Source organism: Chaetodon auriga, chromosome 22 (assembly GCF_051107435.1).
Source record: "Chaetodon auriga isolate fChaAug3 chromosome 22, fChaAug3.hap1, whole genome shotgun sequence".
Classification (NCBI taxonomy): Eukaryota; Metazoa; Chordata; class Actinopteri; order Chaetodontiformes; family Chaetodontidae; genus Chaetodon; species Chaetodon auriga.
In genome coordinates, this window is record NC_135095.1 from 19,086,391 (window position 1) to 19,099,301 (window position 12,911).

Consider the following 12,911-nt stretch of genomic DNA (forward strand, 5'->3'; position numbering starts at 1 on the left):
CCGGATCCGTCAGATTAGGGCACGTCCGCTCTCGGTACCAGTCCAACCCGGCTCCGCCTGCTGCCGCCGAGCGTCAGTTGATCCAAATCTGCAATTCAAACGACATCTTGTTTTCTCCTCACACACACACACACACACACGTTTTAGTAGAGCTGGACTCGGATCAGGTCTGCAGGATCAGGACCAACCCTGACAGCACCTGGATTTCAGGTGAAAGATCCGCGTCAGACTGAGTGAGTCCACCTCAGTCTGAAAAGGTTCAAGGAAGACATTTAGATTTAGACTGAGGTTAATCTGTATTTAGATTTAGACTGGGGTTAATCTGTATTTAGATTTAGACTGAGGTTAATCTGTATTTAGATTTAGACTGAGGTTAATCTGTATTTAGATTTAGACTGAGGTTAATCTGTATTTATTACTGAAACGCTCTCTTTCACTGTGTTTCATCATTAGAAAGTCCTCATCACAGAACATGAAGCTACGGTGTCCCAGAGGGGACAGACATCTCACTCAGCTTCACACATTTAACATGTAAGATATGTTAGCATTATGGAGCCGCCAAGCTAAGCTAATGTTAGCATGTAATGTTTGACAGCGTGGCCTGTGCTAACCTTCACTAATAACCTGAATTCATTGTCACAAGTTAAAGGCAGAAAGAATGACCCCTCTCTTCTTCATCATCATCACCTCTGACCCTGACTTCTCACATGTGACTGTGAAGACGTTTAACTGGAATGAACTCTGATCGATCAGCATTTTATTCCAGCTGTGGGGAAGTTCTGCCATGTTGATGTGAAGATGAAAACACAAGTTTTATGAACAGAGATCAAAATGTTTGCTGAAAAACAGACTGAATAACAAACAGAAGCTTCGTTAAACAACATAATAAAGTCTGAAGTCTTAACATATGAAGTAACGATACACCATTAAAACCAGTTTAAAACCCAGTACAAGTAACAGACGTCAGCTGCTCAGAGGCCGATGTGCCGAGTGTCAGTGTCTGTCTGACGTCTTCGACCCGCTGACCAACAGCTGAGCATCGTGGACATAATTCACCCATGGGTTCGTCTTCCTCCCACAGAAGATAAAAACGGCCTGAAATCACCAAACAGACTTTTAACATCTTTAAATTTGTCTTGTGTTTTCAGTAAGTTTCATTATTTCTATTTGTGTTGCAGAGCTAAACAGGAGCTGAAGTGAACCCAGAACTGAACCGGTTCTGATCCAGGAGTCAGAAAACCTCGTTGAGAATCCACTGACGTTTGTAACACGTCCAAAAACTCGATTTCCAGCTTTGGAACCGAACGTCACACAGCAGGTCAGTACTTTGGTGTTTGAGTCCATATTCACCACCCTGCTGGTCAATGTTCACAGGTGCTCTAGTTTTCCGTATGCTAACAAGGTAACTGTACTTCAAACCACAAAAAGGTGTCGACAGCTAACAGCACGAACGTGAAATGCTTGTATTTCGGTCAGTTGGTCTCAGAACAAAGAGACTCAAATCCAGGAACAAGTTTCATTTTTTACAAAGACTGATGAAAGAAACAGTAGATGAAAGATTGCATTGAGTCACAGAAGCTCGACAGGAGGCGACGTCCTGGGATGATCTACATTCGCACGTTAGCATGTTAAGATTAGCTAAACTTTGCTCATGCACATGTTGCTAAATGTCAGTGCTGATTGAAGTGCACTGTCCCCGAAGATACACAAAAACAGTTAGCATGTTGTTATGCTAACATATATTACCATGTTTGCACGTTATGTTTATGTAATCATTTAAATTTGCCAATATTAGCGAACACAAGATGCTAATGTTAGCACAACGACCATTTGGGCACTAGTTCAGGGAGTAACCTGCTGTTGTTGTGGCACCACATTAAAGGTCATGTGATCATCAAAGTCATCAGGATTCATCGTCTGAGGAACATGAACATCTGGACCAAATTTCAGGACAATCCATCGACAGTCGAGATCTTTCACAGTAACAGCCTCGTCCATGTCAGGAACAGTTTTAAAGGAGGGAGGTGAACTGAAGGAAGCCGTGAAGTTCAGATAAGGCACTCAGTCAGGTCCGGTCCGGTCTGGACAGGCAGGACCAGGTCGCGGTTTCTCTACTGAGCGGCCTGTTCCTGCACCTCGGCCTCGGAGACGAAGCGTGGACGACGGCGAACTCGCCTCTTGGTGTTGTGTTTGGGGTTCCTCTGGTACATGTCTGCAAAGACGAAGACGAGATGAGAGGATGAAGGCAGTGAAGAAGAGCGTCTCCTCAGTTTACTCAGCAGCCACATGCAAAACAGTTCAGCTCAGAGACGATTACTGACCAACATTTCAATTTAAAGTTTTCAACTTCATTCCAAATAAAATGCAAACGTTAAAAAGGTTTCATCATTTCTGAAAATCTACTGAACGGTTACGTGTTTCACGTAAAACTCACACAAACCTGACAGCTTACAGACGACCTGGAACTTATTGGTCTTGACTTGGGACATACCTGTCTTGATCCAGACTCACCTGTCATGACTTAACAGTTGTTTTGGGACTTGACGTGGGACTGACCTGATTCTCACCTAACTTGACTCGGGACAGACTTGATCTGGGACACGACCTGATACTTGGTGTCGGGACATCATACCTTTGAAGCTGAGGACGTACTGTCTTTGGCCTTTCACCACTTTGACTTCAGATGTTCTGCCGGACAGAAAGGCCTCCTCCAGAGTCCTCGATGTCGCCGACGTCCTCCGCTGCTTTTCATCCTGAGGTAGGCAGCGAGAGGTTAACACGCCAAGGTGCTAATGTTACGATCCCAGTCGGCATCAATTTGATGATTTAGGTCTAATCCTTTATCTTAAAACTGAAACCCACTCACCAGCTGTCCGTACTCCACCCAGTTCCCCTGGTCCCCCTTATAGTACCACAGCCACTGAGTGGTCAGGATGTAGTGGGGCGGCTTTGTTACCGAGGAAACCGTCGAGAGACGCCGAACGGGCCGCAGCTCCTGACTCATCGTCACGAAGTCCACGGGCTGATCGCTGCAGCTGAAAACAGGAAAGTTTCAGTTGGCGCAACTTCAACAACAAACTACCTTCAAACCTGAACAAAGGTGAGATGTGACCTCTGACCTCTGTGTCTTAGATGGGTCACAGAAGTCTCGCTCGATGTCCTCCATGTGCCGCAGGTCCGTCCAGGTGAGGCCATCAAACACCTCCCACTTGTAGGGCAGGTGGAAGTGAAGACGGCGGCATTCATCTACACAGAGAGAACGAGAGAACTTAAGATCTGACAACTTCCTGTTCAGAAACCCCGATTTAAAGAGCTGAACGCCGACTGCAGATCATCACGTCATCACATCAGAACTTTACTTCTGCATCTCCATCCAAGCAAAACACTGACAAAGAAATGAATAAGGTAAAGATATAAAACATAATAAATAATCAGTTTTCATTTGTTTCCGAAAGAAATTCTGGAGACAACTACAAAATAAAATGTGTGATGGATTTCTGAATGAAAAGAGAATCTAAACTTCGACAGCAGATGTCGGAGCGGGGCTTTCGTGGTCGAGGTCAGTGAACGCTTCACAGAGTCTGCTGGTTCCAGTCAGTTCACAGGGAACACTGAACTGGTTTGTACAAACTTTGTTTCTCTTTCTGTCTGGAGTTTGATGTAAACTGATTGTTCCAGCGTGACTCGCTGAGACTCTACAGGCCGAACTGTTGATCACATGACTGAAATGCGAGGGCTGGTGTTTCCTCCCAGCGAATCAGCAGAGGATGAAACTGAACTCACTCTGAAACTTGCAGCTGTTTCTGATGAAGTGCAGGCAGATGCTGTTCCCGTCGTCCGAATCAGGAAGCTTCTCTGACACAAACAGACACACCAAAAGTCACGTTGGTGGAGATCAACAGAACCAGAAGGTGTTTTTAGCGAGTGGAGCCAAGAACCAGACAAATATCGTAATGCTGCACCTGCAGGTGTGTTCCTGTCACCTGTGGAGGCTGCAGCACTCAGGTGGTGGACGTTCCTGTAGATGAAGGGCAGCTCCTGGATGACGTCTCCGCTCAGTCCTCTCTCCTCCAGCATGCGGCGGCCATGTTGGTCGATGGCGTGCTGTCGTTTACACTTGCTTCCGAACAAGCAGTCGCCCTGAACGAAGTGCTGACACAGGTGCACTTTGGTGCATTTCTCTTGGAAGGTGCAGGAGCCGTGAGGACCGGAGCCTTTGTTATAGTGCAAACACACCTGAGACAAGAAGAAACACTGACACGTCACACCTGTGAAGAGCCGGACACCAGCAGGAAGGACCAATGAGAACCACTGAAGAGCACTCAGCACAGGACTTAAAGGGCCAGCGTTTAGGATTTAGTGGCATCTAGTGGTGATTTAGAAGTGAACGGCCTGAATGACCTCAGCCCGTCTCTCCAACCAATAACGACAAACACAAACGTCCCTCTCTAGACTTTGTCTGCTCTGGGCTCCTGTAGAAACATGGCGGTGCGACATGGCGGACTCTGAAGAGGAGCTGCTCCCTCTGAACACGAGCAGCTCAACACAGCTCATGAATATTATCAAATGTTATTTCTGCCAGCAGACCCCATAAATCCTTCACACTCGACCTTTAACATGGAATTATTCCAGGCTTCCTCATAATTATGAGATCTCACAATTATTAAACAAATTTCACAAATATGTGAACAATACACAGAATCTCTATTTTCATACTTCATAGTTTTCTAGTGATTAAAGAGCTCATAACTACAAGACAAAGATCTCTTCTTAACGACAGTCATCGTTTATGAGACAGATCCTGTAGTTATGACCTCTGATGAGCCAGAGACAGTTTTCTCATAATTCTTAGAAAATGGATCTCACGTAGTTCTGAGATGGTTTTCCACTCGTTATTCACCTTTTCTCATGAGTCAGTTTCATTGTTATGAGGTCAAATGAATGCTGCGGTTGTTACGTGGTTTTCTTATAATGACGAAAACTAATGAGTACGTTTTCTCATAATCATCAGATTTGAGTTTGTAATCGTCGGACAGATGGTGTCTTCATGGATCATCACGTATAATGTTTAGATGTTGTTTTTTACTTCTGAGGTCTCATCGTTTGTCATTTCTTTGTAATTATGAGAAAACATGTGTTTGCTTTTGTTTGCCGTAAGTTTTACCTCTTCAGCCAACTGGACACTTTCATATTTTCATTTTGGTTTTTTGGTTTTTTTGGTCTTTTTTCTTTATCGCTTTAACTTCTGGTTTTAAACTCTGGTTTCTGTTTGAGGTTCTTCAGGCTTCTCTTCACTCCTCTCTTCTTCAGCGTTACTGTGCAAACACATGACACACAACAGCTGCTCTGACATGTGGAGTCACAACTGTATCATCCAATCAGACTGAAGGATCCTCATCTCTGTCCCCGTCCACTGAAACCAGGACAGAAGCTACTCTGGTCCAAACTTCTCCAGAAGAGAGAAAAGAAAAGAGTGAAAATGAGAGAAAACACACAAACAAGAGGAACAAACGACAAAAACATGTTTCAAGTTCTTCAGACCCGACTGATCCCAGAACACTTCAGATCGAACGAAAACCAACAAAGTTATGTGTCAAATCTGAATCTATGAACAGTGTCTGACCTGCTTCAGGTGTGTCACAGGCGTGTAAAAGGGATATCTGGTGTGTCAGGTTTGTCTCGTGTGTATCAGGTGTATTAACGGTGTCATTTGTTTGACGGCTGTGTAACAGGTGCATCACAGGTGTTTCACAGGTGCGTCACAGGTGCGTGCGTTACCTCTGGCAGCAGCGTGGGGTCGTTCTGCAGCAGCAGCAGGAACAGGTCGTCCTCGCTGAGCTCGTGCAGCGTCAGCTCTCTCAGTAACTGATAGTTGTGATCTGAATGAATGTCGTGGGAGAATTTGCACGACTTCCTGCGACAAAGACACCAACGTTAACGAGTTCAGCGCTCTTCTTCTCAGGACTGATCGTGATTGGAGGTCAATGCTTTGTTAAAACATTTAATTCAGATTGGCTCAGTCGCATTCAGAGCGCGTCAGGACCAGACCGACTGTCCAGGAACCCGAATCGTCCACGAGGAAGCCCTCTGTCTACAGCAGGAATCAATCAATAAAGTCTGGATCTTTAACAGGATTTGATAATCAATCACGAACACGTCGAAGGTAAATAAAACACTCTCATGCTGTTTGATCAAAACTCCCCAAACTGGTCAGATTATCCTTTAAAATCACTTCACCGGTGTATTAATTGATCAGTAGGGCTGAAACTGATGATTATTTTCAGTATCAGTTAATCTGCAGATTCATTTTGACATTAATCAGTGAACTGATTGTGAAAAAGTGAAAAAAGGAAAACTTGTTTCATATCGTTGAGATTTCTCTTCACTGGACTTAAAAACAGGCCAGAGGTCACTGAAGGCGTCCACACACTTTTGGCCACATCGTGTATCTGAGCTGAACCTTCAGTAAAGAAAAACACATTGACTTTAAACTGCAAGACAAGTTCAGACGAGCTCAGACATTTTTCCCTGTTTGAGAAGGAACCAGTCAACATGGCTCAGGTGTTTGCAGCCCGGCAGGTGAACCTGCTTCACTCAGTGAGATGACATCAGTGGGACTTCCACAGAGACGAGCTGTGGGAGGACGTCCCACCGTCCGTCCACAGTGTCTCAGCTCATTGTGAAGTCCTGATGTGTAAACACAAATCAGCTGAGAGGGCGAGTCACGTGGCGTTTCATTTCCCTGAAAATCAAAAAGCCTCATCACACACAGAGCGGGCTGTGACGTCACCGTGACGTCAGCTCACACGCACAGACTTGTGTGATGGTGTCATAGTCGTTTTAGTCCAGGGATGAAGGAGATCATCTGCCTCACTTTCTGTTTCCTTAAGTTTCGTTTGTCTCTTCACTGCTGCAGGAGGTCTGGATCAGTCCGCCGCGGTAAATAGTCCCTGTTCAGTTAGAGTCTGATAACACCTCCTCAGCAGTGAACGACGTGTCTGCTGTTGTTTTAGAACTACGGAAGCCCTGAAGACACTTTTAATGAGCAGCTGGACAGAAATCAAAGCGCTGCCGACAGAACACATTCATGTATTCACAGACGTGTCCGTCCACGTGACCATCGTGGAAGTGACCATCTAAACTTGGATTTTAAGATAAACTTGTTTTCTGACCGCAACACTGACACACCTGTGCGCGTGCGCGTGGCTCACCTGCCCTTGCCGAACCTGCAGTTTCCATAGATGAAGAACTTGCACAGGTGCAGCTGCTGACAGTCTCCGCCCTCGTCCCGGCCGGACCCGCGGCACCCCTCCCGGCCGTACCTTCCACACAGCCGCAAAGAGGTTTTAGCGACCACCAGGCAGTCCTCCAGCCGCTCCCCGCCGCCCCCTGCCGGGCCGCGGACCAGCAGGAAGCGGGGACATCGCTGGATGATGAAGATGAACTCCTCTTCGGTGATGCTGCAGCGCTGCAGCAGCTTCCGGTGCAGCTGCAGCGGCTGCATGGCTCCGTTGCTGCCGCAGAGGAGGCTGGTGGCCAGCAGGATCTCTCTGCTGAAGGCAGACATGATGCTTCCCGATCAGCTGACCGCCCTCGACTGAGCTCAGCAGCGGAGGAACCGCGAGGCACATCACACACTCACTTCCGCTCCCCACACTGTCACAATAAAAGCATGACTGCAGGCTGCTGGTGGAGTCTTCACCGCGTGAGCGCTGACAGCCAATCACAGCAGCTGAGCGAGCGGGATAAGGTGGTTTAGAAGGTGGAGGAGGATAAATGGATCACACAGACTCTGGAGACGGACAGCAGGACAGTCCACATGGACTCTGTCAGCGTGAGAACGAGTCACAGCAGAACAGACTGCAGGACTCATCAGTCCTCCACAGCAGACAGTCTTCTGTGTGAAAAGCTCCCAGTATCAGAGACCAGTCATCCACCTGTCTGTCTGTCTAAAATCATAAACTCAACGTCTTCATGCAGCCCCAAACCAGCAGAGAACTAGACCACATGCTTCCCCCGCTGGGTTTGACGTCCATTCAGTCCAGTTTCTTGGGGCTGTTTTGTGGTTCTGGTTTAGCTTCTGTCTACGTGTAAAAGGACGGATCCAAAGCAAACTGAGCAGATTTACATGAACCTGACGTGAGTTCAGTTTGTGGAGGAGAGAAACAGTCCAGGTGTTTCTAATCAGGCAGGTGTGTCAGGTGACTCATCAGAGAGTTGAGTGTCTGTGAATCAGCGCTTGGAGCCTCAGTGAGACACGATGCTGTCTGTGGTTTGTCTTCTGTCAGTGTGTCTGTTTCCACGTCACACAGGTGAGAAACTGGACTCGCTCTCCATGCAGATTTCCTCTTTTACTGTTTGTTTGTGTGAATCTGTGTTTAGTGTTTGTGCAGCTGAGTTCAGCCAGAAACCATCGAACACTTCAGCTCCAAGTGTGCTTAGATCACGAGACTCTTTTTTTTGAATTGCTTAGATCAGAAGAATATTTCTCATTTCTTTTTTGTCTCTTCAGATTCAACAGTGAATCAGATCCAGAATCAGCTGAATGTGACTTTAAATGAAACTGTGCAGGAACACGATGGCTCGTCTGGACGCTTTGGATCCAGCGGTAATCAATTTCTAAACACAAACATACGAAAATGAATGCAAAGCGTTACGGTAAAACTGAAATAAAGACCTTTTTGACACACACTGTAGACCTGTCGGGGGTGCGGTCCTTCATTCCAGAACAGGAGATGCAGACCAGGATCATCGGGGGCCAGGAGGCCTGGGCCCACTCGTGGCCCTGGCAGGTGTCTCTTCAGTTCGCCTCCATGCCGGCCTGCGGGGGGGCCGTCATCACCCCGCTGTGGGTCGTCTCTGCTGCGCACTGCTTCAAAAGGTCAAAGCCATCAGCTCGATCTGGAATAAGACCAGGTTTACATAGACCAGGACTAGATTTAGTCACCAGGCCTAACAGTTGGTCAGTCTGGTTCAGGCGAGTTGAAGACTAAAGAGAACTCTTCTTCTTTGTTCCACCTGCTGATGATTCAACCTGTTCACAGGTACAATAAAGCGTCTTTCTGGACGGTTCTGGCCGGAAAACACGACCTGGATAACCCTCACGAACCTGGACAACAAGTCAGAAACACACCAACACTTAAATCATGCTCTGTGTGTGTGTGTGTGTGTGTGTGTGTGTGTGTGTGTGTGTGTGTGTGTGTGTGTGTGTGTATTCTAGATCTAATCCACTGTGAGAGAATCACATCAACACCTCTGCAAACGTTTAGCCTTTAGAAATTCATCAGTGTCTTCACGATGGTCTCGTTGTTTCTCAACCTGTGGTCAGTGTCAGTTACCTGAGAAGGTGTTCCACCTGTACCTGTACCACCTGTTTCTGTTCTAAAACTCAACAAGGAGGGACAAAAAGTGTCCACTCAGACCAGTTAAACCAGTTTAAATGTTCATATGAACACCTGACGATTGTGAACGGTCTCTGATGTCCAAATCCTGACCTCTGTCCGTCCACCTGTCCACCCAGCCGTCTCCATACAGCTTGATTTTGATACAAGAACACAACATTTAATTCAGTGGAAAAAAGAAAGCTGGTAGAAGTAAAAAAGGACAAAGTATAAATGTGAGACGAGTTGTAAAAAATGTAAAATACTGAGAATTCACAGGAAGTCACTGAGTTCTTTCAACTTCCTGTCCAGACGGTTGGAGTCTCCATGATCATCAACCACCACAGCTACAACACTCGGACCAAAGAGAGCGACGTGGCTCTGCTGAAGCTGCAGCAGCCGCTGGTCTTCGGCCAGTTCATCAGACCCATCGACATCTGGATGACCCCACTGCCTCCCTTCAGGAAGTGCACCATCACCGGCTGGGGCTCCACCCGAGAGAGTGAGGACGGCTTTAGACGACTCGGGAACCAAAGAGCTGCTTGAGGCTGGATCTGGGTTGACATGACTTGATGTTTCTTCCTGATTTCTGGTCCATCAGATGGTCCTCGAGTTCACAGACTCCAGGAGGTGAACGTGACCATCCTGCCCTCTGATGTCTGTAACCAGTACTACCACGGCAGGATCCGAGCCTCCATGTTCTGTGCTGGGAAGGACCAAGGAGGAGCCGACGCCTGCCAGGTACGACCCGAACACCTCAGCTCACCGTCCTGTCCGAGTCTTTATCCCACTGTCTCTGACGCTGTCCTGTCTCTGTCTCAGGGGGACTCTGGAGGTCCTCTGTCCTGCTTCACCGGCAGCAGGTATGAGCTGGCGGGTTTGGTGAGTTGGGGAGTCGGTTGTGGACGAGCCAAAAGACCAGGAGTCTACACCAAAATCCAACAACACACTCAGTGGATCTCTGGCATCATGAGTAAGTTCCACAGATGGTCCAACACCTGAGTGTTTACCTGTGAAAGGTGTGTTCTGCTCTGAAGAGCTCCTGGTCTGCTTCATTCACAGATGATCAGAATATCATGCATGCAGATGACGTCATTACGGAGGGTAGGCTTTAACACTCCGCTGTCATTTCAGCCTCTTTCTGTCTGTATACCAACCTACTGCACTTAGATCTGTAGAGAAACGACAAAACCGACACTGCAGGGATTCATGTCATTCTGTCCACCCCTGCTCACCTGGATAACAGAGGACAGGTGCGGTAAGCAGCAGAGCTCCGGCTGTGAGAATGCTCCAGGCCTCGCTCATCTCTCAGTGTCCCACGATGGTGAGGCATCTGTGGTCAATGTGACAGAGTCCTGCCCCTTCTTCTGGCCCTGGCAAGTCAGCCTGCAGTCCAATGGACGCCACTACTGCAGCGGAGCGCTCATCCACCGCCGCTGGGTCATCACTGCTCAGCACTGCAATGTCAGGTAATACTACTACTGCTGCTGCTACTGCTACGTCTACAGCTCGTCCACTGCCAGGTAGAATATCACAGTACTACTCCCGTCAGTCTGCAGGACGCCGTTTGCTCCTGCTAACTTTAATTTGTCCCTGCAGAGCTAAAGAGGACGTGGCAGTTCTGGGAGTTCATGACCTCCACTTCTCATCATCTCAAACCGTCCCGGTGGATGAGGTCTTCAACCTGCCGCAGGATGGCAGCTTCCCCCCGAAATCGGACCTGTCGCTGCTGCGCCTCAGCGTGGCCGCCAGATTCTGTAGGAGCGCCGAAGAACAAACCACACGTTTTACGCTTGAATGTCTCTGCGGTATCATGTTCTGTGTATCTCAGGTCTCTTTGATGTTTCCCCTGTGTGGTGCTGAAGGTGTCCCCTGCTCACGTCTCCAGGCTCTAATGTGTCTCCGGTCTGTGTCCCTGATGAGGACGAGGAACTCGATGACAGCTGGTCTTGCGTAACGACCGGCTGGGGAGCGACGAAAGCGACAGGTAGTCTCCACACGAGACACACAGATGAGTCCTTCTGGTTTCCTTAAAACCAACGTGTCTCACTGGTCAGTGCTGACGTAAAACAGCTGAGTCCTCGACGCAGAGACGGGTCAAACTGAGCCGTCATGACGGACCCCAGACGCCCTCAGCACTGAAAAATGAGCTTGAAGGTGTTGTTGTACCAAACCTGAACAAAGCTGTGTGTGTGTGTGTGTGTGTGTGTGCGTGTGTGTTTGTGTGTGTGTGCGTGTGTGTGTGTGTGTGTGTAGTGGACCTCCATCCAGACCGGCTGCACCACGTCGGACTGCCTCTGGTTAATCAGACGACCTGCAGGGAGAAGTGGGGAGGAGGACTCATCAGTGACTCCCACATCTGCTCACATGCCGCAGGCTCCGCCTCCTGCGTGGTACCTCCACCCTGAACTCGATACACATTAACCCTGCTCTCACTTACTGGACGTTACACTGTGGTCGGGGTGAATACTCCATTCTGATTGGCTGCTGGGTGACCATTGATAGCGAGTTAATCTTGTCGTTTGCTCAGGTGTTGTGAAAAACCTTTTCAAGGTCTTCATACTGAAGAATTAATGGCCGACATGGTGCCATTCTGCCTTCCACAGATTCACTTCAGATTTCTTACATTTTTCTTTCGAAGAGCAGATTTTAAGACTTTCTGACCAAATATCCTGTTAAGATGACGGACGTTCTCTCTGCAGGGCGACCCTGGAGCACCGCTGCTGTGTCGCAAGCGTGGCGCCTACTTCCTGTTTGGCGTGGTCACGTGGGGCAGCAGGCGGTGCGATGCGGACAAACCGGCCGTCTTCTCGAGAATATCAGATTATCACTCGTGGATCACTGAGGTGACCGAAGACGTCTGAATGTTCCTGTCAGAAAATAAACTCGTTTAACTGGAAGCTGTTGGTCTTCAGAGCTCTTTGAACTGGGCTGGACTCAAAGTTGATGTTTTAGCTTTCCGGAGCTTTTAGCCTCGTGTCATGGTCTTCATCACAGAATGTTGGCCTGATGTAAGTTTGGACTAAGCTCTGGATGTGAACCACGAGGGAGTTTGGGGAAACTTTGACCGTGTTTGACGGCTTTGTGTTTGGCTGTTTGGGGGTTTGTTTGCAGTCATGTGAAGGATTTAAAAGCTCCACCTCAGACGACCACACCGTGAACAGTCAGTGTAACTCTTCCTGCAGATGATTCAAACTCAGCATTGGTGAACTCCATATTTACACGAAACACATGATTTTTTTTTCTTTAGTCTGAAACTTTTAAAAAGTCGTCTGAATCTAAATCTTTCATGTGAATGGAAATGATTTTACTGCACATCCTGCATGTTACCTACAACCAATCAACCATCGAGTTTTCTCACTCTGCATCGCGGTCTGAAGTTTCACTGATTCAACATGAAGCATTAAACCGACGTCTTTTTAGTTTCCTTCTCTTAGAAAAACACAAGAAACCTCTTCAGCACTGTTTGTTTTAATCAACTTTTAACTTCACACTTTTATGTCTGCAGATAACATTTAAAACCTCGAAAGT

At 47.6% G+C, this 12,911-nt stretch overlaps 2 protein-coding genes across 5 annotated transcripts; one reads left to right on the top strand and one right to left on the bottom strand.

The window, feature by feature from the left end:
* Positions 1–77: 77 nt before the first annotated feature.
* ovch1 (ovochymase 1) lies at positions 78–12,889 on the top strand. Of its 3 annotated transcripts, none has more exons than XM_076722225.1 (14): positions 78–233; positions 1,179–1,318; positions 8,513–8,608; positions 8,698–8,881; positions 9,045–9,120; positions 9,693–9,882; positions 9,982–10,121; positions 10,203–10,353; positions 10,443–10,484; positions 10,627–10,849; positions 10,980–11,137; positions 11,269–11,367; positions 11,637–11,773; positions 12,083–12,889. In XM_076722225.1, the coding sequence occupies exons 4-14, from the start codon at positions 8,736–8,738 to the stop codon at positions 12,242–12,244; spliced, it is 1,524 nt and encodes a 507-aa protein (XP_076578340.1). In that variant the 5' UTR covers positions 78–233; positions 1,179–1,318; positions 8,513–8,608; positions 8,698–8,735; the 3' UTR covers positions 12,245–12,889. The 3 variants fall into 3 exon arrangements, with proteins under 3 accessions (XP_076578340.1, XP_076578341.1, XP_076578339.1); XM_076722226.1 differs by having other exon boundaries at positions 78–210; XM_076722224.1 differs by lacking the exons at positions 78–233; positions 1,179–1,318 and adding an exon at positions 8,227–8,312.
* On the bottom strand, positions 1,511–7,606 carry parp12b (poly (ADP-ribose) polymerase family, member 12b). 2 transcript variants are annotated; one of them, XM_076722228.1, is made up of 8 exons: positions 7,212–7,606; positions 5,779–5,914; positions 3,984–4,236; positions 3,784–3,855; positions 3,120–3,246; positions 2,867–3,035; positions 2,633–2,753; positions 1,511–2,212 (listed from the first exon to the last, which is right to left on the bottom strand). In XM_076722228.1, the coding sequence occupies exons 1-8, from the start codon at positions 7,565–7,567 to the stop codon at positions 2,112–2,114; spliced, it is 1,335 nt and encodes a 444-aa protein (XP_076578343.1). In that variant the 5' UTR covers positions 7,568–7,606; the 3' UTR covers positions 1,511–2,111. The 2 variants fall into 2 exon arrangements, with proteins under 2 accessions (XP_076578343.1, XP_076578342.1); XM_076722227.1 differs by having other exon boundaries at positions 3,963–4,236; positions 7,212–7,605.
* Positions 12,890–12,911: the final 22 nt, after the last annotated feature.

Bases quoted from the DNA above. Each gene is read 5' to 3' on its own strand.
- parp12b (XM_076722227.1), bottom strand. From the start codon at position 7,567: ATGTCTGCCTTCAGCAGAGAGATCCTGCTGGCCACCAGCCTCCTCTGC. The intron at 3,247-3,783 runs GTGAGTTCAGTT...CTCTCTGTGTAG, and splicing joins AAACAGCTGCAAGTTTCAGA to ATGAATGCCGCCGTCTTCAC. The intron at 2,754-2,866 runs GTGAGTGGGTTT...TGCCTACCTCAG, and splicing joins GGGTGGAGTACGGACAGCTG to GATGAAAAGCAGCGGAGGAC.
- ovch1 (XM_076722224.1), top strand. From the start codon at position 8,261: ATGCTGTCTGTGGTTTGTCTTCTGTCAGTGTGTCTGTTTCCACGTCAC. The intron at 10,850-10,979 runs GTAATACTACTA...TTGTCCCTGCAG, and splicing joins GCTCAGCACTGCAATGTCAG to AGCTAAAGAGGACGTGGCAG. The intron at 11,368-11,636 runs GTAGTCTCCACA...GTGTGTGTGTAG, and splicing joins GGGAGCGACGAAAGCGACAG to TGGACCTCCATCCAGACCGG.